This window comes from Apostichopus japonicus, chromosome 5, assembly GCF_037975245.1.
Source record: "Apostichopus japonicus isolate 1M-3 chromosome 5, ASM3797524v1, whole genome shotgun sequence".
Classification (NCBI taxonomy): Eukaryota; Metazoa; Echinodermata; class Holothuroidea; order Aspidochirotida; family Stichopodidae; genus Apostichopus; species Apostichopus japonicus.
This window is the reverse complement of record NC_092565.1, coordinates 13,356,317-13,373,782: the sequence shown is the minus strand read 5'-3', so window position 1 is coordinate 13,373,782 and position 17,466 is coordinate 13,356,317. Positions and strand designations below refer to the sequence as shown.

Here is a 17,466-nt window from a genome sequence, read left to right as displayed (position 1 = left end):
AATTCTCCATCTATTGTGTGGGTTTTTTTATTCTCTTGTTTCTTACAATATTGGATGAAAAATAGCAGGTTCAAAACGTTGGTAAAATTACTGCCAGTGTATTGTCATATCTGCATTTTTTTAAATTTATGCAGTAAAAAGGAAGCCACAAAGGGTACTTAAAAATTGCTGATAACCTTGTGACTGAGAGTTTGATTTTGCAAAAGTTTGTTGTAAAGGAAATGTCTTTTCTGATGATTATGCAACATGAGTTTCCTTTTCTCTACAGTTGATCATGGGTATTAAAATTGCCAAAAATAACTACATAAAACACATATAAGTTTTCTAATTTGAAACTTAATTTGTTTTCCTTTGTTCAAATTATTTTTCGCTAATTACAAGTGGAATGTGTGTTTACTGCTGTATTGCATAACAAAGACACTTAATTTTTCTATCTTCATACAGTGCCTTACAAGATATCTACAACTTGCTGGAAGGCAATATTTGTGATTCTTATCATTTTTGAGCTTTTTTATTTCTTTTTTTGTGCCTAAATGTAATCCTATGTGTAAGTTTTAAGTTTGACTGCATAGATTGCATGTTAATTAAGTGTATGTAGTTTTTCTATAATTAGGTCCTTTCGGTCGATTTATGTAAACAAAGTAACAAAGCTTGTCAGTTTGTAGGTCATAACAATTTAACTGTTGCTGTGATATTTTTCACAAAATTTTTAGTTAGATTATTTGGTAAATTCACGTATCGTTACCAACCTACCGACTTCACAACTTTACATTTTCCTTCCGTAACAACTTCCATAAAAATACTTCCATTCTCAAAGAACAGATGTTGGTGCTGTCTTGCCCCCTTGTAAACTAACAGTTTGTACCTTTGGATTTTCATTCTTTTTGGTAAATAATGCATAAAAGGCAAGAGAAATAAAACAAGTGTTATTTCTTGTAACTGGTTTTCTTGTCCTTTTTTTTATATCCTCTGAGCTCAAGTATCTTCCATTCAGCAGTTGATTGTGTTTGACACACGTCTTGTGGGGGGGGGGGTGCAAATTCACTTAAGCGCGATAGCATTAGTATGTAAATGAAAGAAAATTTAAATTTTCAGAGCACAGTCTCCTCTAAAGATTTAATGATATGCACATGGTGCCAATTTCATCTTGGACATGATGGGTGCTATCATCTTCCAATGTGCCGCTTGTTCCAAAACCACAGCATTGCCAGGGCCCAGTTGGACCAGACCACATTGCAGCTTACATCCCTTCCACCTTTGGGTCAAATTCAAATTGGGGGGAGGGGGAGGATGTAAAGCACATACAAAACTTTTTTTTGCAATATGAACATACATTGCACCACTTGGAAACTTTTCTCCAACTGCTACATGACCTGTGGATAGCAGGGGTATGACAGCTTTTAGCTTCAACTAAAGCAAATATCTTCTACCTGTGAACTTTGACACAAAGGCATTGTTTTCCTTTAATCGATTGCTGAACTGAAGTAACTTACTTGATGATGGTACAACTAATGCAAACCAAAATGTTGAAAAATGCAGTCAAAGCAGTTCTAGTAAAATAAAAGGTAATTTGGAAAACCTTGCAGTCCTTCATGCATATCATATTGTAAGATCTGATTAAATATGTTGAAATAAAATTGAATACTTTCATAAGCTGCACAGTTAAGAGCAATAAGAGAAGACACTGTGAGAATGAAAATAATTTGCCAATATATTCATATTTTTCCCCCTAAAATCTATTGCGATATACATTTAAAAAAAAAAAAGTATTGGGAATCACAAATGCATTACTACACATGAAAAATCTTGGCAGCTGTGACATGTATAAAGGCTCAACTTTAACACACCTTTAACTTAACTTTTTAAAAGATAGTTTGGTTCACAAATGGGAATGAATTCAGTTAATGATGATTTTATAGTCATCAGCATCTAGCCATCAAGTATACTACTTATGGTTACTCATATTCAAATGTAAGAGATTTATTGTCACCTTCAAGATTTTCTCTCTTAGAACAGACTGACATGGTGTAATATAAATATGTGTTGATGTCTGGACATGAATTTATGGATAACTAGTTTTAGGCACACAGAAAACGAAAATGACCTAAAAAATAGAATTAATTTCCTTTCGAGATCCTCCTCTTTGTAAATGCAATGGTAATATTATACCAGACTGACATCGCAGACTTTGTAAAAATAAAAGACATATACATTGTTTGGGAATTGACCAAAATCCAAGGCAAAAACTGTAAACACATGAAGGGAGTGTTCAAGCACAGGCAGGTAGGTGGAATCAAATTAGTTTCATCAGCGAGTTGTTCCATAACGACTCACTGGTTTCATAAATACACACAGATACAAATGGATAAAAAAACGTAATGGCAATTTAATGAATAAAAACCATAGTTTTGACATGCATAAATTGGACCGCCATGTGAATTATGGATATTATTAGTCATTAATTAAATTGTCTTGTTGGGTTCAATTGGTGACTTTTGTCATAACATTTGTGGAGAAGATCCATACAACTAGATCCTCTACTCGGCTCAACAATGACTTTGTTAATGCAGGCAATATTAAATTGCTAATGGACTAGGTGTATGGTAGCATGTCAACTTTGTATCAGTTTCAAGGACTGCCATATCACAGAAAGATTTGAGTAATAATCCCTATTACCTAACCCCTATCCAATATTGATGGTGGGAGACAGGCCTGAGAGGGAGTGGAGGCAGGTTCAGAGGGGGAGGGGGTGGCAATATAGCCCTCAGGCAATATGGGATAAATAAAAAATTGAAAGTATTTGCATTTTCTTATATATATAAGGAAGAATGGCAAATTCAAAGAGGGGTATGGTTGATTTAATTGCCCTAGGGCCTGAAAATATATCACAGGAGTGGATACAGAATTGTAAAATGGAGGGTGGTTGGCCTTTGAAGTGCATGGATCTGCATATTTAGCTATAAATTAGGTCTATCTGCAAGATTGTATAAAATAAGTACTTTTATTTATTTTTGTCTGCATTCAAGTGTGGGGAGGGGGGTGGGAAGTGCACATCTCACATGGTTCTGTGCCTTTACCAGACAGCACAATATGCTACATAAAATGTGATCTGTTAGTTAAATATACACCCCATGCTCATGACCAAACATTTAATTTTTTTGATTGCAGTTACAATATACAATTGATGTGAACCTTCACACATACACTTCGGTTGATATAGGTTGGAACTGTACTTTAAAAACCGTTTACATTCCACTTTTCATATACAAACATAAATCAGCAATAATTTTCATCTGGGAATGTGCAGTACAGCAATGACCATTCATAGCAGAGAATGTAACGTACCTGATAGCCCTTCGGGAGAAATCGACACCTCTGATCTGAATGACAGTTCATGTGTATTCACATGTACAAGTATTTACTACTATGAGCAATGATCATGCCGGGCCAGTAATAAAATAAAAAAATTACATCAGATTAAGAAAAGTAAGATAGTGTTAAAGTACCTAGCTAGACTTGAGATGTTGTCCATAATAAACCTTCATGTATATTGTTATGCATGAAATTACACCAAAACCATACCTTTCTCTTCCTACTTCCTTTGGTGGATGGGATCGAGAAGGGAGAGGGGGGGGGATAGGTTTCTAACATAAAGGTTAGTGACACTGATTAGGAATCTTTTCACATCAACATGTTATGTAGTATATAGGCCAAGAATATTGTGACATCCATAACTAACCTCTCCATCCTCCCCCCTCCCCCTCTCAAAAGAACACCACACCATAATCCCTCCTCCACAATTGGGGTCTGTTTTTTTTGCCATAAGCGATTACAACTTTGACATAAGAGGAGACAGAAAAGTTTTGCTATTGATGTTTAAGGCTAACAATTAATACTGAACAGTTTCTAACTTTGAAGGATCAAATGTTCACAATGAGCTGAGAAAGTTCACAATTAGCTGAGAAAACTAACAAATTATCAATGACGTTTAACTAAATTAAAAACAAAAAGTTAAACAATATTTCAATTAAAATCTGAGTATACGACTATCAAATGATAAACAAAAAACAGTAAACAAAGGAATTGGAAGATTAAATGAAGAAATCTAAAATATGCAAATATTGCCAAACCCAGATAAAAAGATGAAATTGCATAAATAACCATTATACTGGAACATACATGTGAATACTGATTACCCATTAATTTTTCCTTCAACACTTCAGCAAAGTGTTTCTGGTTATTATGTGTGATAAAAAAAACTTGAGTGCAGAGGAGGTAGAGGCCGGGGGGAGGGGGGGCAGGGGATGGTATTACTATTTTTGTTAAGCTGGATTTTCAGAATCGGAAAAGTTGTCACGGGTGACTCCATCGATCAGAAAGAAATCTAACATTTACCCGATTGCAACATCCCAAAAATTCATTGAAAGCAATTCATGATTTCCGGCCACACTATTCGACAAATCAAATTCCACACTTTTCTGGACCAAAATATGTTTTACGGTTTACTGTGTACATAGCCTGATCCACATTAATGGGGGACGTAACATTAGGTTACCTATAGTATAGGCTTAATAATTCAAACTCTTGCAAACTGTATGCAAATAAAAGGAAATTAATACAAATGACAGCAGAGTATAAATCTGAAACTGAACACTCTGGAAAACATAGGCTCTCTTTGCAGGAAAAGAGACCTTTTATATTAAGTAGTCATGACAATAAACAAGGGCTCATTATATGGATTTTCCTCACTTTTCCAGAGTAAACTTCAAAAAAATCCAGGGACTCATTCAAGACCCAGATGATTTTCACTGCCATTTCTGTTTTCTAGATTGTATGGGAACCATAGCAATGAGAATATATTTATTTTCAAACCAGTGGACTCTCCCACCCCCCTCCAACCCTGCCCAACCCCCCCTTTCCTATTCCAAACCCTCCTTACTTTTCTCCTCATCCCAAACCACAGCCTTGCGTTACACAGTGAAGAAATATTTGCCAGATACGACAAGGAATCCAATTTCAGCCACATGGAGAATGATTTTTACTTCCATAATTTTGAAAGAATATTTTAAAGCATCACAGAGAAGGTGTCCTCGGGTTCTGCTTCAGGCAGTTTTTCATCATCCCCTATCAATCATTAGACCGCAATCTCCGACAACCTTAACTCATTATCCTGCAGCTCAGAGGAACTTAGCTGGTTGCCATAGCAACCAATATGAGACAGATGTACTTGTCCCTTAAGCAACCTAGCTGGTGTTCATTACCGTCAAATCATTCCGTTGTTTTGAAGGGATATAAACAACCCACAGTTTGAGGTGTTTTCGCTTTGTGAAAGAAAATTTCCGCTAAGTGCAAAATGTTTGTAGTATCACAACAATTTTAATCCAGGGCAAATTCCAGTCTATTGTGGGGTACTAATAAAGTCTATACTAGTTTGTATATTTCCTTCAATGTACTAATAGCTATATATGCTAACTAAAAGAGCACAAGAAACAAAACATGTCAAATGTATCTGGCAATAGCAGAAAGAATGATGTCATCAGGGCAATTCAGATGAAAAATGTCTCTGTTTTTGCTTTTATAATATTTCAATCATTTATACACAGAGAATGATAAAATGTGTACAAAAAGTTGCATTTTGATATCATTGTGACTTTACTGAGAATGTTGACAGCTAAGCAAACATTTCACATGATTCAGGTTTAAAGATAAATCAACAATAACATTATAATAACCTAAGCAATGAGGCTTAGCAATCGGGAGGTCCGGGTTCGATACCCGGCCGGGTCATAGTAAGGTGGGTGTTTCATCCAAGAGCAATTTATGGTATTCCCCTCTAAAATGACTTTCTAAAATTGGAAAGATTCCAAATTTGAGACAAAATGTTGAATTGGAAGCCACCCGACGTGTAAGTCGTAACCCATAAGCCATTGCAGGTTTTCTCCCACATTTGTGGTCGCTTAAGCGTCGTAAATAACTGCTGATTATTATTATTATTTAGTAAAGCTTGTCAAGATCATTTGTCCAGATGACATCAAAGACCCCCTACTGTGATCCACTCCAGGGACCAATCATAGGTTTAGCTAGTGAACATAGGTTACATTCAATCAGGACCATATGCAAGTTAGTGACAAGATATATTGAGATGGGGTTTTCAAATTAACAATGCAAGTCTAAGGCCTACACTGTCTGCCACTGGAATAGCCCTTTTTAGATGCAACCAAATGGCAACAACCACTTAGATATCTTCGTCCAATTTAAGTGTGAAAATAAGAGGATTGGTGCAGAGTGGCACAAACTCAACACCACTCACAACCTCCTTCCAAAGATACCAGTGGTAACCCAGAGAATTAATGAATTAAAAGGTAATAATGATAACAGAATTTAACAATATCAGTATTGATTTTATATTATATCAACCAAAATATGAGTTTATACTCAGAGCCAGACATCTGCTCTTACAAAATAGTACCTTCATCATTGTATTTTAAATCCAACCGTTAATTGTTCACTCAAACACTTCCTTTCACAGTTTACAATCCAACCGCAGAAATAGTTTCAGAAGCGGGGGGAAATAAAGACTGTGCCAAGAATCATTCAAACTTTAAGGTATAAAATACACTTTGCCCGTGTTAATCGGACAACACCACACTGCCGCCCACTAACCAAGCCCGGTAGCTGGCCCCCCCTCCCCCCCAAAAAATTGACAGAAACAGGTATGATTTAGTTTACCATTCAGCTTATGTGCTTCAGCAAAGTTAAGATTCAATCCTCACTTGAACTGTTGAAAGCAAAACCGACAGTGGGGGGCCCAAGCTGACATCAAATTTCATTCTTACTTAGTAAAAAAACAGTGCTCTTCATAAATGGCACTCTTCAATCAAGTACACCATCCCACTTTGCTGGAGAAAAGACATAAATAAATAAATTCGTCTGGAAGAAATTTCTCTTGCAAGGTGCTAGTGGAAAATTATCACCACTTTATTATTTAAGACACCGAATTCCATTCCCTCTCACCAATATCATGCCAGAGAATCTTACAAATGAAGCTTATTTTCAAGTTTTCTATTTCTGACCTTTCTTCACTACCAACTGGTGGAGAAACCAGTGACGCAGAGAGAACAGCTTGTTTTCACCAGGCTTTCTTGCAGACAACAAAATACATGCATTAATTTAGAAAATGAACCTTCAAACAGCATCTCAGGGGACTAATTTGATATATTGTTTTGAGAAATGTTTGGCTCAGGTTTTGGACAAAAATACAATTCGTATTACAAGATTTAAGCAATAAAAAAAACAAATTGAGAAACGGCAATAGAGAAAAGACAAAACATGGCAATAACAGACTGATAATTAGTGCCCTTTTCTTATCACTTTTCATGACAACTCAGGAAATTTTACCTTCTCATTGTAATTTCACGGTTAAGCTAGCATAAATTCAATAACAACATCTTGGTACTTACATACTTCCTGCAAGACACGGACTAGTGAATACTGTAAATCCTTTTAACATTTTGCCTTTCATCTTCCTGTTAATGAGTATAACAGTGTTTCTTTACATTGATAATTATAACAAAATATTTACAACTTTAATGTAAAATCACATAGTCAGGCAGTTTTTTAGCTTGTCATGCTATTAAATTAAATACCCCAAGTTACTTATCTGATATCTTGCATCAAAAACTAAAAATAGGCCATCTAGATCACAATATCTCAACAACTTGCTTTAATGTTCTAGTGTCTCGATTGAAAGCGATTGGTGATCGCAGCTTTCATCATGCTGGGCCCCCATTTGTGGAACACACTTCCAGCAGATATTAGGTCTCTGGACCAGTTCAATCATCGTCTTAAACTCATCTTTTGTTTCACATTTGCTATTATAGGATGTTGTCTATTTCTTTCTTTGTTTCTGACATCACCTGTAAATCACATCGAACATCTTTTGTTCCAGTCTGCTATAAGACTAATTAATATTATGTCAATTCTATCCTCTTGATATAATACACCAAAGGGAAAGCAAGAAGATAAATTGTGAAAATTTCTAATTTTTGCTATTTCATTGTTTTTTGCTAAAAATATGAGACATAGTCTACATGAAAGAACAATGCTTAAGAGCAGTGGATTAACTGATTACAGTGATTAGTATAATCACCAAACTGTACATATGCATTCATTCGGTAATAATTAACCTTGGTTGTCTCAAGTATCATGAAACGTAATATCTTGACAACAAATTCTTTCAAATTGATCGATTGATTGAACGGAGAAAACTTAACAGGAAGACCCAAGCTAGGGAGCTTTAGTGTGTTGTTAATAAAATCTTATCACACCTTTCTCTTGTTCCACACATATTTGGCTGAATACTTTCAAAACTCCTAAAAGGAGTAGAAATGTTGTCATATTGGTCACAACAATTTCTTCCACAATAAATGTTGCAGGTTAACTTTGATCCCAGGCCTGATAAAAGGGAGGGGGTTGTCAGGGGGGTTATGAACCTCTGGCTCCAGGGTATTATATATTATATAGGGGTATTATGGGATAAGTAACGGTTTATTCTTGTTCTCATAATATGCATAACGAAAATTTAAAGACTTCAAGAAGGCGGCACTGTGTCATATTTTTATATCCTCGGGCCCCTGTGTGTTCCATGCAAATGTTCTGGCTATATTCATCATAATTGTTATGTCGTGATAATTACCTTACAATATTATATATAATATTTTAAAGTCTTTAAGCATGGAGCAGATGGTTTGATATTAAATAACACATCAATAACATACAGACATGCAGATGCATATCTCTTGTAAATTATGTTCCTTTAAATTGATACCTTAACAATGGAGTTCTTGGTAGATGAGATGAGGGGACATGTAAGGGATGGGAAACACATATAATTTAAAAAAAGCTCAGTATTTTAAAGAACTTCTTTGATGGTGAAAGGAGAGATGGAAATCACAAGAACGATGCCGTCCAGATTAGTTCTAACTTCTAAACTGATCGCTTTACGATCATAAAAACTAACTGGCGTGATAATTTATGCTCAAAATTAGCATCAAATGAAATTGAAGGGCAATCTTTTAGGGTGCCTGGGGTTTTAGCCATCAGATGGAAGACGTCCAGGAAGCAACAGAAATCGATGTTGTAAAGACCTCGAACAAAAATATATGGAGGGAGCAATGACAATAAATCATTGGCCACAATCAATACCACCACCCAAAATAAGTCTTACAATACAGTTAAACTTTAACAGGTTTTGTTAGAAGCCAGAGGGCCTGTCACTCTACGTTAAAAAATTCTTAAGCGGTCACTGTACTGTGATTCAATATTTACAAGAATCGAGACATTTTCATTCAAAGGTATATTACGACCATTTGGATGCTATTTTTCCCAGCAGTGCAGAATCAAGTGTGCTGTAATTAAGTAATAAAACGGAATTAATTGATTGCGTTGAGGCGAAGATTAGATGCCATGGGGTGGTGTGGGGTGAAGATTAGATGCCATGGGATGGTGGGGGATGAAGGTTAGATGCCATGGGGTGGTGTGGGGTGAAGGTTAGATGCCATGGGGTGGTGTGGGGTGAAGGTTAGATGCCATGGGGTGGTGTAGGGTGAAGGTTAGATGCCATGGGGGTGTGGGGTGAAGGAAATACAGGGAAGGGGAAACGAAAGCAAATGTCTCACCATTCCCAGTAAAACTTTTCACCACAATTAACTTATTAAGACATTTAATTACATATCAGTAGTTAAATATGGAATAGGGTTCAACAGAAATCACCCTTGCCTGATCTGTTCCCCCCCTACCCTGACTTGTCATTATGCCTTTAAAATCATCCATTACGGGTCTAACTGCCACGCCCCATCTTGATCCATTTGTCCAAGGTACCCTCATAATTATCTCCATCAGTAAACTTTATTATCAAACTAAATCCAGGCTCAAAGATTGTTCAGAAACTCCAGCAATATTTTTGACAGAGAATAAAGAGGGCATATCAACAATAAAGCATGCAGCTGCAGAGAATGTAAAGACCTAAGAGAAAACATATTTCCTGAATCACGCCGGTTCCTGTCATTTTTGACAGCCCAGAGTTACCCTACCTCCAAACAGTTAAAGCACTTACAGGTACCACGGGCAGCGGTTACCCATCACTCCAAGAAAGCAATTAGAGATGGTACAGTCAGGTTCCCTGATTAAAATTTGCATCACTAATTAATAAGTAAAAAAAAATGGAGAAGATTGCCTACTACAATTTAAGGTTGCTCTTGATTGCCCTGTAGATTAATTTCTCTAATTGGATGGAAGGTATTTTGTATCACCTGATACCACTGGGAGTTCCATACACAAAGCATGACAATATTTTGCAGGCCTGAAGAACAAAATGTTTTGGTTTTGAAAAAGCAAACCTCTCCAGGTTACCAAGGATTTATGCCATACAGATGTTTAATACACCCACCCACCCGAACCCTCCACCCTCCATAGTCAAATTATGTTGGAAGAAGTTGAAAAGCAAAAGGAAGACAGTAAAAAAAATAATTGTGACATAGAGTGAACTAATGTGCTCAAAAGTTATATCCCTGGTATTCAAACCTCCTTTTTGGCTCAGGGTTCCAATAAACTGTGGATGTTTGAACTGAATAACAACGAGCATTTCTGTTTTTGTTTTTAAACTTCCATGCAAGATGAAGACTGGAATTGCATGTACACAGAGCTATTTGGAGGAAACCCCTGGCAACAGTCTCTTTCTCCATGACGCAAGGATTAGGGCGGATATACATAAGAGAGAGAGATCCCAAATTCGTTGAGGATTCCATATCCCAATACTGCCTTCTCAACTTTCTGACTGAATTGGTTTTGCAAAAAAATGTGCAAGACCAATAGGACAAATAGGGTTTTACCATTAAAAGATCTAAAGAAAGGAAACTAGTAGTTCCTTCTTGGAAGGAGGGGGAGGGGGGGGCTAAAGTTGAGGGATTCCCCAAGGCCTCTTTGTGGGTGGGAAAAAATGACTTTGAATGGTACCTTCATGAAAATGGTATCAAGCATTAATTGAAGACTTGATTGCATCATGCCATCACCATGGTGGTCTGTGTTGTAACAGTGTGCCATGGATACTAGAGAGGTCTTCAAATCTTTCTGCCATTTCAAGACTTATGCCCTCTACTGACTGAAAGTCCTATTCCTTGACCGCCACTATAGTATGATGATCACTCTGTCTGAAGTGGGTGAGTGAAGAATTAAGGCTGATGTTTCGATCAGGTCATCGCCGTGGTGATTGGTGTTGCTACAGTGTGACATGATATTTAACAAAGATTTAAAAAAGTACACCACTATCCTCCCCACATACAGTAGGACACGGTGATGTTCATATGCCGGTTGAGGTCTGCAATATTTTTGCTCATTCGGCAGCAGTAGAAGCATCGCTGCTCTCAGATGCCTCATCGCCGCCCTCTGTCCCTACCAAATGTATACCGTCCTTCAAAAGTGGTGTTCCTTGATCCTTTCCTGATGGGAAAAATTGAAAGAAATTTTTTTTGTTTATATAATTAATTTTTTTTATCCAAATATTACAATTGAGGCAATGGCCTGCATTCTGCAATCAAAAACTTAAAACAGGGATCAGGGTGTGACCCAGCTTAAAGGTGCTAAAGAGAGGGTAAAAGAGGATCAAGGTAAAAGGTACTTTCCTAGAAGTTCTGACCCTACAATGATTCCCAGACATTGAAGAGTCTTTAAGTAAACGAACAAATGTCTCAATGAGGAAAAATATGTTATGATGAGGCCGAAAAACAACTTAACTTTTTAATTACTAGCATGTTTGGAGAGGGAGGAGAGGGAGGAGAGGGAGGAGAGGGAGGGGGGGAGGGTAGGTTGATGATCTTTAAGGCTATTAATGGCAGATGTGTTGTAAAATGCATACAAAATAACACAGTTAAACATATATCACTACATTATTATCATTACTTTTTGTTGGGTGTCGTGAAATTAAAGATAATGAGTTTTACTTCAATTCTAAAAAACGTATGCACTCAAATTGTAATACCTTTTCTCTCTGATTGCATTAGATGTTTTGACTGACATATAGGCGAACCGTCATGCACATTGAAAGTTGGGAAAGCCTGGTTTAAAGTGACGTACAAGAGATATCAATGGTGTCAGCAGTGGGGAGGGATTTGGTGGGAGGGGAAGGAGGGAGGGGAGGAGGGGGAGGAGGGAGGGAGGAGAGCAGAGTGAAAGATGATATAGAGACAAGGGTCTATTTTAAATTACTAATTGTCATGCCCTGCTAACAACTGACTTGGGTGACTAATTAGAAGGATAGCCAACCACATAAGTGATCAAAAGGTATATAACTTATCATTCATAAATCATCTAACCGATTCATTGACTGATGATGACAATTCTCGTATGGGAAAAGGTGATGGGTGGTGACCAAGAGTAGGGTAAAGGGGGTTCAGGTAAACAGGAAGGTGCAATCGTAGAGTCGAGTCAGGTATAAGAGAGGAGCACAGTAAATCACAACAAATTCAGTACGTGAGTGAGCTAAGTTTCCTTCATTCAAGTATAAGATAATCAATCTCTTGGCCAAAGAGGTCACCACGATTCATTTAATTACGTTCAAGCACTAATTAAGTCATCATAATTACAGGACAAGGTTATATATTTGCAGTATCCTGCTCCAGCTAAATTACACATTCCTAATAGCATATATAGGACCTTCTGAATTAATTAACCTTATTAAATATAATTAAAATAGGATATTGAAGTCTCAATTAATTTGTCAGAAAAGCACAAACTAATCATCAAAGAGGAAATTTATGTAAGAGTACATTAATAAAAGTCTAATTTATTTGTTACATACAATTAGGCCCTGTTTGTAGTTAGTCCATGCTCTCTATGCACACAATTTGCTAAGTTCAAAATATTGTAAACAACTGACTGTTTTCAATTTCTTTTACTGTCAATCGTGCACATGCACATGCATCCAATTTTTTAAGTACTGAGATAGTGACAAGTTTCAAGCACTAAACTAAAGGAAGTTTTCAAGCACAATATCAAAGGGAGCTTTCAAGCAAAGTTGCGTAAGCTGCATGGCTTCCAAGTAGGAACATTAGCTGCAGCTACTTCAACAACCTTAAGTAACTCCTAAATTTTGGGGTTGAAGTCAGACAAGTTAGGAATCAATATTGAATAAAAGGTCTAGGCTCAGAGAGGTGATGTGGTAGGCATAGGTTTCCAAATATATTATACTGATTCACTGTAATATAAAAGAATTACAAACCCCCTACACTTACCGGGTTAGTTACTTACATCATTCCTCTCAAACCTGTAGCCATTGAATAGTATTGCAGTTTCTCTTCACAACACACCCCTTTATATCCGACATTTAGAATTCCACCAATTTACGGTTGGCTCAGTAGACTAGAGACCATGGGGTGTAGCTCTACAATTCTCTTTGTATGGGCCCAATGCTTTGATAGGGAGGAAAGCTTCTAAGAAAATACCTTGCTTCTGACAATTGTTTTTGGGGAGGGGAGAAGGGGGGCAGACATATATTTGAGAGGCTAAATTGTCTTTGCAAATATATTTGCTACCGCACCATACTGTAGTACTTTGCTAATTGCAACATCACTCATAAACTTTGAAAACTCTTCCCCTTGCCTCCAACAACCTTGACCCTCCTACTCCACTCCCTTGCCAAAGTTGCCTTAGTGAAGGGGCATGATACATCTATCACCTCATATAGTCTTTGAACTATCAAACCACTGAAGAATGGACAGGTGACTTAATTGTTGAATTATTTTACTAGGAATGCACGCTGAGGGCAGTAACAGAATGTGAAAAAAAAACTGCATCTTCCAGGCCTCCAAGGTACCTCTTTCATCACAGATTAAACTGCCAATCACAGCTCAAATTTTGTTTTAAGTGCCCCAACTTGCTGTCAAATGACCACAGCCATTAATATCATCAACCATCAGCTGTACATTGACTGATCATAATTTCTCAACAACAACAAAAAAGGAGAAAAAAAACAAGTAGCATTTTTTTTGGGGGGGCGAGAGGGGGGGTAATTCCAAATTGTACTTCCATTTCATCTGGGATATAACAGTATGACATTGCATCCAGAGTGATCTTAAGTGGAAAATCATCTCTTCATTTTAATCTTAGGACAAACAACGTCTGGAAGGTCGCATCCAATTGATCTGGCAAAATTTAAACATGTAGCGCTCGGCCAAAAAATGAGATGGTGAGACCACCGGTAAATTTGCTTCCTGCCTCTTATAATACTCACGGTTGTTTGAAAGAGTTATAAAAAGAAGAGTCCAAGGTTCACTTCTAATCAACTATTTGCAGACAGGTTTCCTCTTATATTTTTAATACATTTGAATTGCTTTCAAACAGAGCATTGATAGTGCAGTATAGATGAAAACAGTACTGGGGAATTAGTATTAAAGCAACCTGGTTTATAGCTCAGTTTGGTCAGGGTGGTGGCAAGTCCATACACACTACAAGTATAGTACCCTGTGTAAAGCTAGTCATGCAGATAATTAATACATGTGTATGCAAGGTGAAGCATATTTAGCTAATTGTGCAAAATTGCAATGCAAATACTGTATGGCTCTTCATTCAATGTTTTTCTACAGGAGGGGGAGCTGTCCTATCTTTCCCTAATGCAAGTGATCTGTATACTGTGGACAGATCTCTGAATTAAAGTTTAACACAATCGCATTGACGCCCTCACAAGCAGGTGAACATGCCAGAAAGAAACTTGGATACAGACTCACTGGACGGTGGAGTCCAGGTCAATTAAGCTCCACTTACACAGTTTGGCTGGACAAAGACAGTGATTAAGTTAAGGTGCTTAATAAACCAATATCTTTAACTTAATTTAAACACCAAGAAATCTGGTTTCAAAGATCTCTTCTTCACAAATGTATAGCTACAAACGAACTTGTATGTATAAACTAGTGATCAGCCAGCTGACAGTATCGTTTTGATCTGCAGTCACAGGCTGCAGCTTGTCACATGTCACGGTCCTGGATAGGACCGATGTGACAGACCACTCTGTTGATTTTGAGCGTGGCTGGAGAGTTACGTTGCAGTTTAAAATTAAAATACCATTAAGCCCAATAATGAATCGATTTAAGTATTCTAACCATTTTACTGCCAACACCAGCTCGACACTTTCCATTGATATTAACCACACGTGTATACATAGAAAATTGATTTTTTTTTTTTCTTCTTTTTTTTTTTCTTCTTTTTTTTTTTCTTTTTTCAACTTACTCCAATATTTGAAATGAAGCTCCCCTCTTATGGGATTCTACCCTAGGTAGTGTAACGTCATCTAAAATTTATTGAAACCAACTAAAAGAATAGCTGATTTGAAAGTAAATAAATTCAATATGAGAAATTTATTTTTCTATGGCATAACCTTATAACCTTGACGAATCTACTGCAAAGACGATCATCCATGAAGAAGGCAATGAAGCTACATATTTTACAAACAGATCTGCTATAATTATGGTGACACAAATTTTCCGTCATTTCTGTTGGCAATAATCAAAGCCCATTATCTTGAAATAGAGAGGAAAGTTCATATATAGATATAGATAGGACTTTGGAGATAACTGTTTAATCAGTTACCAGACATCAATTCCAAACCAGGTTTTTACATTTTGTTGCTGCTCAAAGAATTTATGGAATGTTGTTTACACTTTATAATTTCATCAGGAAATGGTGATATTTACAGTAGGTTGCAACATATGGTCTATTGAAATCTAAATAGGCACTAAAGGCCAAAAATTAGCAATCCTGATAACATGTTAGAACTGTCAAAAACTGCATTTTGTCCAGCGATTTCAAATATTGACATCCTGTTATAGTTACCCCTCCCTATTACCTATCTGATACTGGCAGTCTATGAAACTGACTGATCTATGCCCTACAACCAACTAGCTGCACCTTTAAAGTTATGGAAAATATGGAATAGGGTTATTAACAGTTTCATACAGGACCTTTTAGACAACACAACATTCTGCTTTCATTTTCCATCTTTTTATTCCATCTGCGACCCGTTGATGGCACCTAACGTTACATGTTGGTTAAGATACAGATGTAGGTCTCTGATTAAGGGCAGCGAAGTTAATGGTAGCTGGGCTTGCAAAGTAGGAAGTCCTGGTTCAGGGATTCAGAGATTATTGGCAGGTGTCAGGATACAAGTGCAGCTGATGTTTTGTTGTGGGTTTTCAGGTTTGATTGACTCAAATACAGAATATACAGTAGACTGAGAAACAAAATTATACCATCATGATTACAAAGTACAACTATTTTAGTGACTGCATGTGCTTCTCATTTGAGGATAGTTCCAAAGGAAAATTTTGATTTTTTGACTTCAAATGCATGCAGAGATGAACATACTAAGCATTCTAATGAAGTTGCATACAGTACTAATGAAGTTACGCTTCATTTTCCAGATAAATTGATAAGTTGAAATTGTCACACCTTGCAATGGATAAGTGGGTTCCAACTTTGCTTTCAGGCAATGTGAAGCTAGCAATACCCTCAATGGCTCCCCTGTGTTGTATTGTATTCATATATATGTTAATTGATCCAATGTTAAGAACGAAAATTGCATAAAAATTAAAATAGCATTCCTAACGCTCTTATACTAATTTCAGAATTCTTGGACTGAGTTTGGTAAATTTACTAAAGAAGCAAATTATGTATTTCATATTTCCTTACATGGACATGTACGCATTAGCAGTCTGTGCCACATTCAAAGCAAAACAGAGCTTAAGGTTTTCACTGATGACCCCATGGCCTCTCAATCCCCCCCCCCCCCTTTCAAACCTCACTTCACATCTAGGAGAGTTTAAATTCAAGCATGGATTTAGAGCAACAAGAAAACAAAACAGAAACATACAACACCAGAAATGACTGGATATATAAGCCTGTGCCTTGACTTCTGGTAATAAATACAACCAACAAGGTAACAACAGCAAAATATCAAGTGTTCTCATAATAATAGAATTCCTGTCTTTTCTTCACTATATACTGCATACCACTTTGCCCAAAAATTGAGGTAAATCTCCACAAGGCACTAATAAATATTTTGCAGGATCCCAATCCCTCCCCCACCTCCCACACACCTAGGAAATTTTTAATTCAAGCATAGATTTGGAACAACAAAATCCAAAAAATAAAAATGGTACAACACCAGACATGACTAAAAATATAATATAAGCCCATGCCTTACTTTCTGGTAATATATATCCAGCCAAAAAGATAACAACAGCAATGAATAAAGTGTTTTCTCATAATCTTTTTCTTTCTTTATTCCATTATTTCTTTCATCACTACTGATTTGCTCTTAATTTGAGGCAAATCTCCACAAATCACTAATCAATATTTATAGGATCTGAATGAAGCTATCAACAGACTGGTAATTGATGTTGAAGTAGAAAGTATACACTT

At 36.7% G+C, this 17,466-nt stretch overlaps 1 protein-coding gene across 1 annotated transcript in view; it reads right to left on the bottom strand.

The window, feature by feature from the left end:
• Positions 1-425: 425 nt before the first annotated feature.
• LOC139967724 (adipose-secreted signaling protein-like) overlaps positions 426-17,466 on the bottom strand; it is a 48,867-nt gene continuing 31,826 nt past the window's right edge. Inside the window, exon 4 of the mRNA XM_071971756.1 lies at positions 426-11,496. Coding sequence (XP_071827857.1) covers positions 11,390-11,496 — 107 coding nt within the window. The 3' untranslated portion in view covers positions 426-11,389. The remainder of the gene's footprint in view (positions 11,497-17,466) is intronic.